The 12,174-nt window shown below is 39.6% G+C and overlaps 1 protein-coding gene and 1 long non-coding RNA gene across 14 annotated transcripts in view; one reads left to right on the forward strand and one right to left on the reverse strand.

Annotated features, from left to right (window-relative positions):
* MCM8 (minichromosome maintenance 8 homologous recombination repair factor) overlaps positions 1-12,174 on the forward strand; it is a 41,664-nt gene that overhangs the window by 19,828 nt on the left and 9,662 nt on the right. For both annotated transcript variants that reach the window (XM_073878361.1, XM_025876033.2), the window contains 6 exons: positions 1,326-1,477; positions 1,720-1,915; positions 4,837-4,867; positions 5,399-5,539; positions 9,133-9,274; positions 11,719-11,914. In XM_073878361.1, coding sequence (XP_073734462.1) covers positions 1,326-1,477; positions 1,720-1,915; positions 4,837-4,867; positions 5,399-5,539; positions 9,133-9,274; positions 11,719-11,914 — 858 coding nt within the window. The remainder of the gene's footprint in view (positions 1-1,325; positions 1,478-1,719; positions 1,916-4,836; positions 4,868-5,398; positions 5,540-9,132; positions 9,275-11,718; positions 11,915-12,174) is intronic.
* The window catches only part of LOC112827436 (uncharacterized), a 42,525-nt gene that overhangs the window by 7,419 nt on the left and 22,932 nt on the right, over positions 1-12,174 (reverse strand). For 9 of the 12 annotated variants that reach the window (XR_012374110.1, XR_012374109.1, XR_003209233.2 and 6 more), the window contains one exon: positions 11,694-11,878. The exons of the other annotated variants lie outside the window; for them this stretch is intronic. This is a non-coding gene — a long non-coding RNA (uncharacterized lncRNA). Of the gene's footprint in view, positions 1-11,693; positions 11,879-12,174 lie in introns of those variants that run through there. 12 annotated transcript variants of the gene reach the window in all.

The following is a 12,174-nucleotide window of genomic DNA, read 5'->3' on the forward strand; positions in this document are numbered from 1 at the left end:
CAATGTCTATCACCCAGCCACCCCATCCCTCCCACCCCACCACCACTGCAGCAACCCTCAGTTTGTTTCCTGAGATTAAGAATTCCTCATTATCAGTGAGATCATATGATAATTGTCTTTCTCTGATTGACTTATTTCTCTTAGCATAATACCCTCTAGTTCCATCCACGTCGTTGCAAATGGCAAGATTTCAATTTTTATATACATATTTTTAATTTTCCTGATCTCATTTGTTTTCCCATAGTTACCTTTTTATAGCCGCTTATTCTTGTTTTATGATGGTAAGATTTTCTCAAAAACTCTTAGCTTTTTGTTTGTTTCTAATGCTCTTCTCTTTCCTGAATTATTGCCATTTCATCCTGAAATGTCTGATGAGCAATGAGAAATTATTTGGACCAGGTCGGATAGGTTTCTTTGCTATATTGTAAGTAGGAATATTTCCTCATAACACCTGCCCCCTGGTAAGAAGGTAGAGGTTTTGACTATCAAATTTTGCTATATGAGTATGTTTTGAATTGGAGTTGGGCTCCTTGGATGCCAGAATGAGGAGGCTTTATTTTGGAGTTCCAATACCCTCATTAGATGCTGTAGCTCCCCTCACAGTGGATGGATCCATTTCTCTAGAACAGTGCTCTGGTTTTTGTTAAACAGTAAAGCCTGGTTTGCTGGAATGCCCTCATTTTTCACCTACCCGCCTATCCACCCACCTACTAAAGAATTCTGAACAGCTATTCTGTGACTTGTCTTTAGTTGATTATCCTGTTTCCTTTTAGCCATCTACTGAAAGGAGGAAAAGTTTCATCTATGTAAGAAACAAGGAATTCCCTACTTTTCATTCCTGCCAACTCCAACCTAGAAGGCTCCCACTTCTCTTAGATCCTTGTAACTTTTTCCTGTGTGTATTTTGGACTTTATTTTGTTTTATTCATCAATACTTTCCCACTTCCTTTAATTCCTTGTAACTTTTTCCTGTGTGTATTTTGGACTTTATTTTGTTTTATTCATCAGTACTTTCCCACTTGCTGTTTTCTAAAATTTCAAGAGCTCTTATCGATAACACCTCTGCACACCCTAGAACTTCTCTTTACTTATTTGGTGACTACCATTTTGGTGGACATTTGGAGAGGGGCAGGCAAGCATATATGCTCATCCTGCCATTCTTAATGGCAAACTGCTGAAGTAATATTAGATACACCATTGAACTTTTTTTTTTTACACTAACCTGCCCTTTATCTTCCTCAGTACTTTGTGGATCCTGAATAGTTGACATGTTGAAGAAATTGAAGTCAGTATATGTACTGATTGAAAATTGTTTAACTTTTTAGAATCCAGGAGCTAATGTCTGATGATCAGCGAGAAGCAGGTCGGATTCCACGAACGATAGAGTGTGAACTTGTTCACGATCTTGTGGATAGCTGTGTCCCAGGAGACACAGTGACTATTACTGGAGTTGTCAAAGTCTCAAATGCTGAAGAAGGTATTATATAACTCTTTTCTCATTTTGATTGTTTCTTATTAATTTGTCAGCATTCATCTTCTTTCAAGGTTCTTTTGAATCTCCACTAATAAGGGAATTCCTTGTTTCTTACATGGGTGAAACTTTTCCTTTAAAATAAAGGTTTATTTGTAGCTTATTGTGCCTTTGTTTTTCATTCCATTCGAATCTTTGTAGAGAAAATGAAATACCAATTACTGTATTTCATACTTTGAAATTTACAGGTTCTCGCAATAAGAATGACAAATGCATGTTCCTTTTGTACATTGAAGCAAATTCTGTTAGTAATAGCAAAGGACAGAAAACAAAGACTTCTGAGGATGGGTGTAAGCATGGAGCATTGATGGAGTTCTCACTTAAAGACCTTTATGCCATCCAAGAGATTCAAGCTGAAGAAAACCTGTTTAAACTCATTGTCAAGTATGTATGAGATTATCTGAAGTTTTACTATGTATATGCAGTGCTCTTGGCTACAAGTAACAAAAACTAGTCAAAATGGTTGCAAATTACAGTTCACAGGTCAAATCCAACTAACTGCCCATTTTTATATGGCCCATAAGCTAGGAATGGTTTTTACATTTTTTAATGGCTGAAAAAAAAAGACTATTAAATGACACACAGAATTACATAAAATTCAAATTTCACTTCCTGTAAATAAACTTACTGGAACACAGCCATAATCATTCATTTATATAGTGACTGTTCCTTTCCAGCTGCAGTGGTAGAACTGAGTAGTTGCAACAGGGAATGGCTCACAGATATTTACTGTCTGTACCTCTATGGAAAAGTTTGTTGATCTCTAGTTTAATCCATAAAGAAAATTTACTATCTCACAATTGAAGTTGGTTACTCAGCAGAAGTAGTGATGGGACTGTGAATTCCAGTCATTTCAATTGGTTGTATGTAGGAGGTTGTTTATTTTTAAAGAGCAAGAAAGAGAGGGACGCCTGGGTGGCTCAGTTGGTTAAGCATCTACCTTCAGCTCAGGTCATGATCCCAGGGTCCTGGGATGAGTCCCACATTGGGCTCCTTGCTCAGTGGGGAGCCTGCTTCTCCCTCTGCCTGCCACTCCCCCTGCTTGTGCTCTCTCTCTTTCTCTCTGACAAATAAATAAATAAAATATTAAAAAAGAGAGCAAGAGATTCACATGGAAGTATTTCATAATACTCTTTTATTTTTTTTATTTTTTATTTTTAAAGATTTTATTTATTTATTTGAGACAGAGAGAATGAGAGAGAGAGAGAGAGAGAGCACATGAGAGGGGGGAGGGTCAGAGGGAGAAGCAGACTCCCTGCCGAGCAGGGAGCCCGATGCGGGACTCGATCCAGGGACTCGATCCAGGGACTCCAGGATCATGACCTGAGCCGAAGGCAGTCACTTAACCAACTGAGCCACCCAGGCGCCCCATAATACTCTTTTATTTCCACGTTATTGTCATGCAGTAGAGAAGAAGCAAAGTAGAGGCAATTTTTGCTTTCGTGGTTAAGAGCTGTTTTTATTTTTTAGTTTTTTTGTTTTTAATTTTCACTAAATCTAAGTTAGAATCCCACTTCAAACACTTCCAGTATGGTTGGAAGCATGTTACTTATTACCTCCTTCATTTTTCTCATCTTAGAAATAATTCCTGCCTCAGATTGTTCCAAGGATTACATGAAATTTTATAATGTATTTAACATAATTAACACAGCATGCTGTTATTTTAAAAACTTTTAAACAATTTTTTGGGTAATTTTGAAGAAATAGAGGAAAACGAGAGAGACTGAAAAATAGATGTACCTAACAGTAGTAAAGACTGAGGTTTTGAAATGTGTTGTATTAGAACACTTAACCCTGGGGACGCCTGGGTGGCTCAGTCGGTTAAACATCAGCCTTTGGCTCAGGTCATGATCCAGGGGTCCTGGGATCGAGTCCTGCATCGGGCTCCCTGCTCAGCAGGGAGCCTGCTTCTCCGCCTGCCGCTCCCCCTGCTTGTACTCTGTCTCTGACAAAGAAAGAAAATCTTAAAAAAAAAAAAAAAAAGAACACTTAACCATGTTGTGTTTTCCTTAGTTAGGCTTAGGGCACTAAGAGAATTTGACTCTTTCTCCCTTTAATATGTTAGAGTCAGCTGAGAAAAGTATAGAGTTCCTCAGGGGGGTGTTTGTCCTTAAACCCTCAGAGACTTCTGAATAGATAGCCATCCAGACCTACCCTGGGAGAAGGGGTACTCTGAGCTAGAGTGAGGGTGTAATCTGTGGATCAGGGACAGTGTGGTGAGTGGGCTGTGAGCAGGTGGGGAGGAGCCACTTGGTTGAAGATCAAAACACCTCTTTGATTGGTTCCTCTTACCCATTTTGAATAAGAACGAACCTTTGCAGTGGTCTTTCTGCCATACTAGAAAGGTTTTCTTCTCACAGGTTGCTTTTACCCTTTAGTTCTGTATTTGTGATTTCAACATTAAAACTAGAATTTTTCATGGTTGTCCATTTGTTAATCTTGTAGGGGTTGGCAAATTAGTCAGGCTGCCTGGTTTTGTAAATAAAATTTTATTTGAACACAGTGCCATCCATTCATCACATAATTGCTTTCACATAAGTTGAGTAGTTGTGACCCAGACGGTAAAACTGAAAAGATTTATGACGCCTTTTATTCTGGCCTTTTAAGAAAAAGTTTGTTCACCTTTGCTAGAATAACAAGTGGAGGACCATGAAAGGAGAATGGAGAAGACAGTGGCAGGTTATGTTTTAGTTTAGGTTTCTTAAGAAGCAACGATTTGGGTAAGCATTTATTTGGGAGGTGATCCCCCGAAATACTGGTAAGGGAATGGGGGAGTGAGAAGGGGTGGTAGTCAGTGTATGGTGCCTAAAGTAGAAGACCATGATTATGAGATCACCAGCTGGTGATATATCAACACTATATATAGTTACTTAAGATGCTTTGCAAAGGGGCACCTGGATAGCTCAATCAGTCAACTCTTGATTTTGGCTCAGGTCATAATCTCAGGGTCCTGAGATCGAGCCCACGTTGGGTGTGGAGCCTGCTTGAGATTCTCTCTCCCTCTTCTCTGCCCCTCCCTGCCCCAGCTCACTCACTCTCTCTTTCAAAAAAATAAATAAAATGCTTTACAAGTTTTATCTCCCTTACACAGGTACAATTTTTAAAGCATTCTTTCCTTTATGAATTACCCAAGAATTTTGAGAAACTTACTGTTTGAATAAAATGTTTTGAGTTGTTTGAGTGATGTAAATTTTATGTTTGCCTTTTTCTTGATGCTAAAGCAAGTTAAGCAAGTTGTAAAGTAGATCTTGTAATAGATTGATGAAGCATAAATAAGAATTTATAAGTTGTATTCTGTTTTTCAGCTCACTTTGCCCTGTCATTTTTGGTCATGAAGTAAGTACTTCATCTTTACCCAAAAATATATAAAGTTGGCAAAAATAGCTAATTTTTGTTAGTCACTTATTTGTATTTTAATATGTCATTGTTCTCCATAAATGAATGATGTGAAAGGCAAACTACAGCTCCTTGTATGAACAAGATGCTTACTAATTTGAGCTAATGGGAATGAGGTACCTTTAAAGTGATTTTAGGCACTAAGTGTTAAAGCGGAAACTAGCAAGTATTCCCCAGTTTTGTGGAGTAGATTCATGCCTTGCAAAGTAGGTCTTTATTCAGTGACTTTAAAGATACTTCTTTGATTTTATGTGCTTCCTAGTTTTTGCTTTTAATCATTTACATTACAGAAGTTTGTATTTTAAGTTAATTTCCTTAGGGGGGAAAAAAGTAAAATTCAATCATGCTTTTAAAAAAAATTCTCAAGTAAATGTAAATATAGAAGGAGAAGCATCCCTTTTTTGCTAGTCATCTTTGTGTCTTTCTCAGTTTTGAGGTTTTTCTCCTCCTCCCTCTTCTTTCACACTTGAGCTTGTTAAAGCAGGCTTGGCATTAGCACTCTTTGGAGGAAGCCAAAAATATGCAGATGACAAAAACAGAATTCCGATTCGAGGAGATCCACATGTCCTTGTTGTTGGAGATCCAGGCTTGGGAAAGAGTCAGATGCTACAGGTAGGAAATCAGTCATCTAGTATTTGATGTATTCCTGATGAAGTGTATGACTGATTCGCAAGTGAATTTTCTCAAAGCATGTAGTATTTGTGTGCCAGAGGATATAGTTGGTCTGACGGTAAAAGTGAATTGGGGTTTGTGTGAGTAATACATCACTTCTGTCTGGCCATCCTTCCAAAGAGATTACACAGGCTGTGCAGACATGGTGGTCTGTTGAGATGTCAACTATTGTGAAATGTCCGCCATTTCTCTAACCCTTTTTTTTTTTTTTTTTTTGGTATCAGCTTTGCTAGTCTTTTTTGTTGTGACTTCACCTATGACAAGAATAGTTTGAGAAAGTAAAGAGCAGGGAAGCAGAGTCATGCATTCTCTCTTCACACTATATAAAGTGTATTGAGCTATAGGAATAGTCTGATAAAGGTAAGAGATCAGTCTGTGTGCATCTCCACTGCTTCTCTCTAAAGCAAGGCAACTTCTGTGGCCAACTTCTTGTTGGTGCCCAAGAAGATTCTGCCTCTGCCAGTCGGAGCCTAGTGGTTCTCCCCACCAGGACTTATGATGGCTCTAGGAGGTTCTGCTTGTTGGAATACTTGTGGTTACCTGGGAGTGACACCTGGTAAGCCAGTCATAATGTCCTTTCTGAGAATGCCCATGTGTCCCATTCCTTCCCACCACCCCCAGTGTGGAAAAATGTGACCAGACCAGGGGTCCTTGGTAAGTTGTAGTCCTGTGGCTACTGAGTCTTTATTCAGGGGTTGGAACTCTGGCTGCATATCAGAATCATCTTTGGAACTCTGAAAATCCTGGGGCCTGCCCTAGTCCAACTGAATTAAGAGCCTCTGGATTAGGATTCTAGTGTCTGTGTGTGTACAACCTTCCACAGGGGATTGTGCGGTGCAGCCAGGATTGAGAACCGCTTTGACCTCATCATTGCATTATAAACCCATTGTCTTTCACGTCAGAGTCATTATTTATCCCCTATGCTTGATTGTTAAACCACTCATCATTTTAATTCCTAATCTGACATTTCATCTATGTTTCCATGTTCCTTTGAACCAGTGGGGTCTACTTTAAAAAAAAAAATTCTGTTCTGAGCCCTTACTACAAGCCTGACAACTGAGCCATAGAGCGCCCAGTTGTAGCAGAAACAGTTGATTATAAAAATGAAAGCAGGATACTTAGCCGGACTGTGCATGTAGACGGTACATGTGGGGACCTGAATTGTTACTGCTTTCGTTATATATGTGATATATATATCGTTGTATATGTGTGTGACTTTTGAATTAGTGTATTTATAGGAAGAAGCCTGGTTTAACCTCCACAGTGTCTGATTATCTATACAAATAAATCTTAGAATTTATACATTTTGCTTATGGTGTATAAAACTTCCATTTTTCTCTTACTCTTTTTTTTTTTTTTTTTTTTAAGATTTATTTATTTAGGAGTGCCTGGGTGGCTCCGTCAGTTAAGTGTCTGCCTTCAGCTCAGGTCATGATCTCAGGGTCCGGGGATCAGTCCTACATCGGGCTCCCTGCTGAGTGGGGAATCTGCTTCTCCTTCTACCTCTGCCCCTCCCCCTGATCATGCTGTCTCTCGCTCACTGTCTCAAATAAATAAATGAGATTTTAAAAAGAAAAGTTTAAAAAAAAAATTTGAGAGAGGAGAGTGCACCCGTGCACCTGCTAGCACAGGGGGGAGGAGGAGAGGAAGAGGGAGAGGGAGAAAGAGAATCCCAAGCAGACTCCCCTCCAAGTGCAGTGCCTGACGTGGGGCTTGATACCACGACCCCCTAGATCATGACCCGAGCCAAAAATCAAGAGTCGGACGCCCAACCGACTGAGCCACCCAGATACCTCTCTCTTACTCCTTTTTAATTTAAGAAATAGGTCTTGGCAGATAATGGTTTCAAAATACATTTAATGGTACTGAAAAAAATTTAATACCAAGAAATGACACTGGCAGTTTTTCATGTTTTTTAGACCTGGAATAATGCCATTTAACTTAATTTAAAAATAGAAACTGTAATATTAGTGGAAATTAAATGTTGTAAACAGTGGAGCATATTGTATGTAAGTCTTCCAGCCCTGCTAAACCAAAGTTTTTTAAAAATTAGGTTAACACTAACGGTTATGAATTGTTTACTTACATTTTTTTTAAAGATTTTATTTATCTATTTGAGAGAGAGAATGAGAGACAGCATGAGAGGGAGGAGGGTCAGAGGGAGAAGCAGACTCCCTGCTGAGCAGGGAGCCCGATGTGGGACTCGATCCCAGGACTCCAGGATTATGACCTGAGCTGAAGGCAGTTGCCTAACCAACTGAGCCACCCAGGCACCCTGCATTTTTTTTTTTAAGATTTTATTTATTTTTTGACAGAGAGAGAGACAATGAGAGAGGAAACAAGCAGGGGGAGTGGGAGAGGGAGAAGCAGGCTTCCCGCTGAGCAGGGAGCCCAATGCGGGGCTTGATCCCAGGACCCTGGGATCATGACCTGAGCCACCCAGGCACCCTTACTTTACATTTTTAATCCTATTTTCCTCTGACCATTTTAGTAAGCCATCATCATCCTCCTAGACGAATAAGGAATTACACATAACAAAAATAATGATAGCTCCTGTTTATAGGCGCGACACCATAGGGTCACTTGGGTTGGGCACTGCACATGTCCAGCGTGCATTATCGACATAGCGTGAGTACTGCCTCCTGCGGTTGTGCAGTGCATAGCATACACAATGGCCTAGCATTGGGTGTGTGTGCCAGGTACCAGATAAGTGCCTTTACATACATGATCTCACTTACTCCTCAGGGATATAAGTGACAAAACATAAGGAAGCTGAGGCTGAGAGAGATCTAAGAGCAGCATAGCCAGTACACGGTAAAGCAAGATTTAAACAGGTCTGCCTGACTCTGGAGGTCCATGCTTTTAATTCTTGTGCTATTTAACCACTTTTCTGACCTGCCATAGCTTGTTTACTCACAAGGTGAGCATTATTGAGCCGTTTTATTACCTGCTGTATAAAGAAGTATTGAAGCCTTTGAAATTAAAATTGGCCCTCATGTTTTTTCTGTTTGAACTTGAAAATGAAGCATAAAATGAAACTGTGTAGTGTTCACATGACTGTAGACATCAGAGACAGGCTGCCTGGGTTTAACTGAATCCTCACTTCACACCTTCACAGCAATGTGAGTTACTCTCTGCAGGCCTTGGTTTTCTATGTCACAAAATGGGGGTGTAATAATACCTTTCTATTAACTGTGGTAATAAAGATTGTACAATAAAGCTATTAGAAGAATACTTGGCATATAGCTGATATTTGTGAGCAGTCACTATTAGCTATTTTTTCCCTTTTACTTTATCTGATTTTTAAAAAAAAATTTTTTAAAGACTTGAGAGAGAGAGAGCACGCGGTGGGTGAGGGCCAAAGGGAGACAGAGAGAGAATCCCAACCAGACTCCATGCCCAGCGCGCAGGCCGACGCAGGGCCCGATCTCACGACCCTGAGATCGCCATCTGAGCTGAAACCAAGAGCCTGACGCTCAACTGCGCCACCCAGACACCACTGGCTGATTCTTTTAAACCTTTTGTTTCCTTAGGCAGTATGCAACGTTGCTCCACGTGGTGTGTATGTTTGTGGTAATACCACAACTGCCTCTGGTTTGACTGTAACTCTTTCAAAAGATAGTTCCTCTGGAGATTTTGCTTTGGAAGCGGGTGCTCTTGTACTTGGCGATCAAGGTAAGAGACCAAACTCTCCACTGTTTACGACATTTAATTTCCCTAATTACAGCTTCTATTTTTAAATTGAGCCAAGGGTTTTAAATGCATTATTCTAGGTCTACTGGAGCTTTGGGGATTTTTTTAAGCCTTTTCCTTTCCAGTTAATTTCTTTACATTCTGTTCAAGAGGCATTTGGACAGCACTATATCAACCAGTGAGTTGAGAATGAGTGCCAGAAAAAATAACTGGAAATACAGTTTATACTGCAGAACTGAAACTGGTACTTACTGTCATTCATTTTCAGACTCTTGCTACAGACACAATTATATATAAAAATCAATCAAGTCAAATAGGTATAGATTGCTTCTTGCACTTCCCATTTCATAACAACCATCATATTTGTGATCATTTGTTTAAAGCCTGTTTTAAAACTTCACATTAAGTGGGAAGATTTGGTCATCCTGTTAACTGCCATATTCACATTGCCCAATACATAGGTGCACAGTAAATACTTGCTGAATGCATTACTATTACTTAGCCCAGAATAGATCTAGATGCCCTGGAACTAAAAATAAGGCGAATGTTATCCTTTTACTCTGAGGACTTAAAATAAGAATTTAGAGCTATTACTTTATAATTAGAAGTTTTGCTGTATTTTAACCCATCTCATTGGATGTTTTTCAGGATTTGATTGACAGTTTATAAGAGATCCAGTTGGAGGGCTCAGCAAGAAGGGATCTCTAACTAAGCTTTGCTACCTAAGTTTCTCATGGTGATGCTTTAACCCTATTGAAAAACATGTTCCTATGCATGTGTCAGGCAGTGCCCAGATTCCAGTCAAGGTCATTCATTCCTTTGTTTCCCAGTGACCTTCACATTTCTGAATCCAGATCCTCTCAGTACCCCCACTTGCCCCCCTCTTCCTTGATACTTTACCTCCTTGGTTTCCAGGACATTACACTCTTCTCGTTTTCTTCTTATTTCATTGACTGTTCCTTCTCAGTCTTGTTCTTTATCTCCCCAACCTTAACTGGTTGGCACCTCCAGATGCTTCGTTAATGTACCTTTTTTTTCTTAGTCTATGTTTACCTTCTTGATGATCTTATCTAGTCTCATGGCTTTGCCTACATATTTGCTGAAAATTTCCAAATTTATATATCTTCTTTAAGCTCTAGGCACATATTTCTTATTGCCTGTTATTGCAGCATTTCCATAACTTCTTCAAACTTAACATGTCCTAAGCTGAAATCCTGATGTTCCCCTTCAAACCTATTACAGTCTTTCCCATCTCAGTCAGTGATAATTCCATTCTTCTGTTTGCTTACATCAGAAAATGTGCAGTCATCCTTGACTTTTGCTCATACCCCATATCCAGTCTATCAACAAATATTGTGGGCTCTACCTTCCATATATATCCAGGATCCAGACTCTTCCAGTGCTGCTGTCATCTCTTACGTGGATTAGTAGTGTGATCTCATAGTTGGAATGCGTGTGACCACCCTTGCCCTTCCTGTTGTTCTTAACAAGGCAGAGCGATCCCGTTAAAACTCAGATCAAGTTATTCTCCGTAGAACCCTCCAGTGGCTCCCTATCCCACTCAGAGTGAAAGCTCAAGGCTTGACAGTGGTCCACATTCTGGCCTTTTCATCACCTCTTTTGCCTCATTATCTACTATTCCCCTCTTATTCTCCGGCTACAGTGGCCTTCTTGCTATACTTGGGACGCCGCCAGCACTCCAGGCACGTCACATTCCTGCAGTAGGCTTTTGTACTCGTGCTTCCCTTACCCCAGACAGGTCTGCAAGGCTTGTTCCCTTTCCACCTTGAAGTTTTTGCTCAACTGTCCTCTCCTTACTCAGAAAACTGATCTTAGGTAATTATGCCTATCTCTTGTAATTGCTGAGATACACTGTCTTTTGAATATGTATATATCTTATCTCACCTGTTTGAATGTAAGTCTTTGAGCTTTTTGAGGGTCACTCTCCTATTTTCATTTTTATAGCCCTCACAACACAGTGCCTTGCCTACAGAAAATGCTGAATGAGAAAATACTACATAAAAGTTAAGACAAGTGTTTTATTTGCTGTAAAACAAATACACATTCTCAACCATATGACATTTTATAATTTTAACTGCTGGAAATAACTACAAATAATTCTTTTTTTTAAAAGCTTTTTTTTTTTAATTTTATCTTTTGACAGAGAGAGAGAGTGAGAATAGGAACACAAGCAGGGGGAGTGGGAGAGGGAGAAGCAGGCTTCCCCCTGAGCAGGGAGCCCGATGCGGGACTCGATCCCAGGACCCTGAGATCATGACCTGAGCCGAAGGCAGATGCTTAACAGTTGACTGAGCCACACAGGCGCCCCGAATTACAGATAATTCTTTATGGTGAAATAGTTTCCATCCTGTAAGATTTGGAACTTGACCAATACGGAAAACTGTATTATTTTACTGTGATTGTAGGTATTTGTGGAATAGATGAATTTGATAAGATGGGGAATCAACATCAAGCCTTGTTAGAAGCTATGGAACAGCAAAGTATTAGTCTTGCTAAGGCTGGCATGGTTTGTAGCCTCCCTGCTAGAACATCCATCATTGCTGCTGCAAATCCAGTTGGAGGACACTACAATAAAGCCAAAACAGTTTCTGAGAATTTAAAGTAAGTCTCTCTAGATATTTATACCTTTAGTATATTGAAGCCTTATAAATCACTAAGAAAAAGATAACTGAGGACATGATGGTTCACAGAAATGATAAGTTCCAGTAAATGTACAAAAACGTGTTTGAGCACTACAAATTAAAACAGTGAAGTATCATTGATAGCTATTAGATTGGCAAACATTTTAAATATTAATAATCATTATTGGCAAAGGGTTGGGGAAATGGGTTCTCACATATTCAAGTTAACATACTGAAGGA

The sequence above is a fragment of the Callorhinus ursinus genome, unplaced genomic scaffold (assembly GCF_003265705.2).
Source record: "Callorhinus ursinus isolate GAN/ISIS: 27379988/994484 unplaced genomic scaffold, GSC_fseal_2.0 scaffold29, whole genome shotgun sequence".
NCBI classification, from domain to species: domain Eukaryota; kingdom Metazoa; phylum Chordata; class Mammalia; order Carnivora; family Otariidae; genus Callorhinus; species Callorhinus ursinus.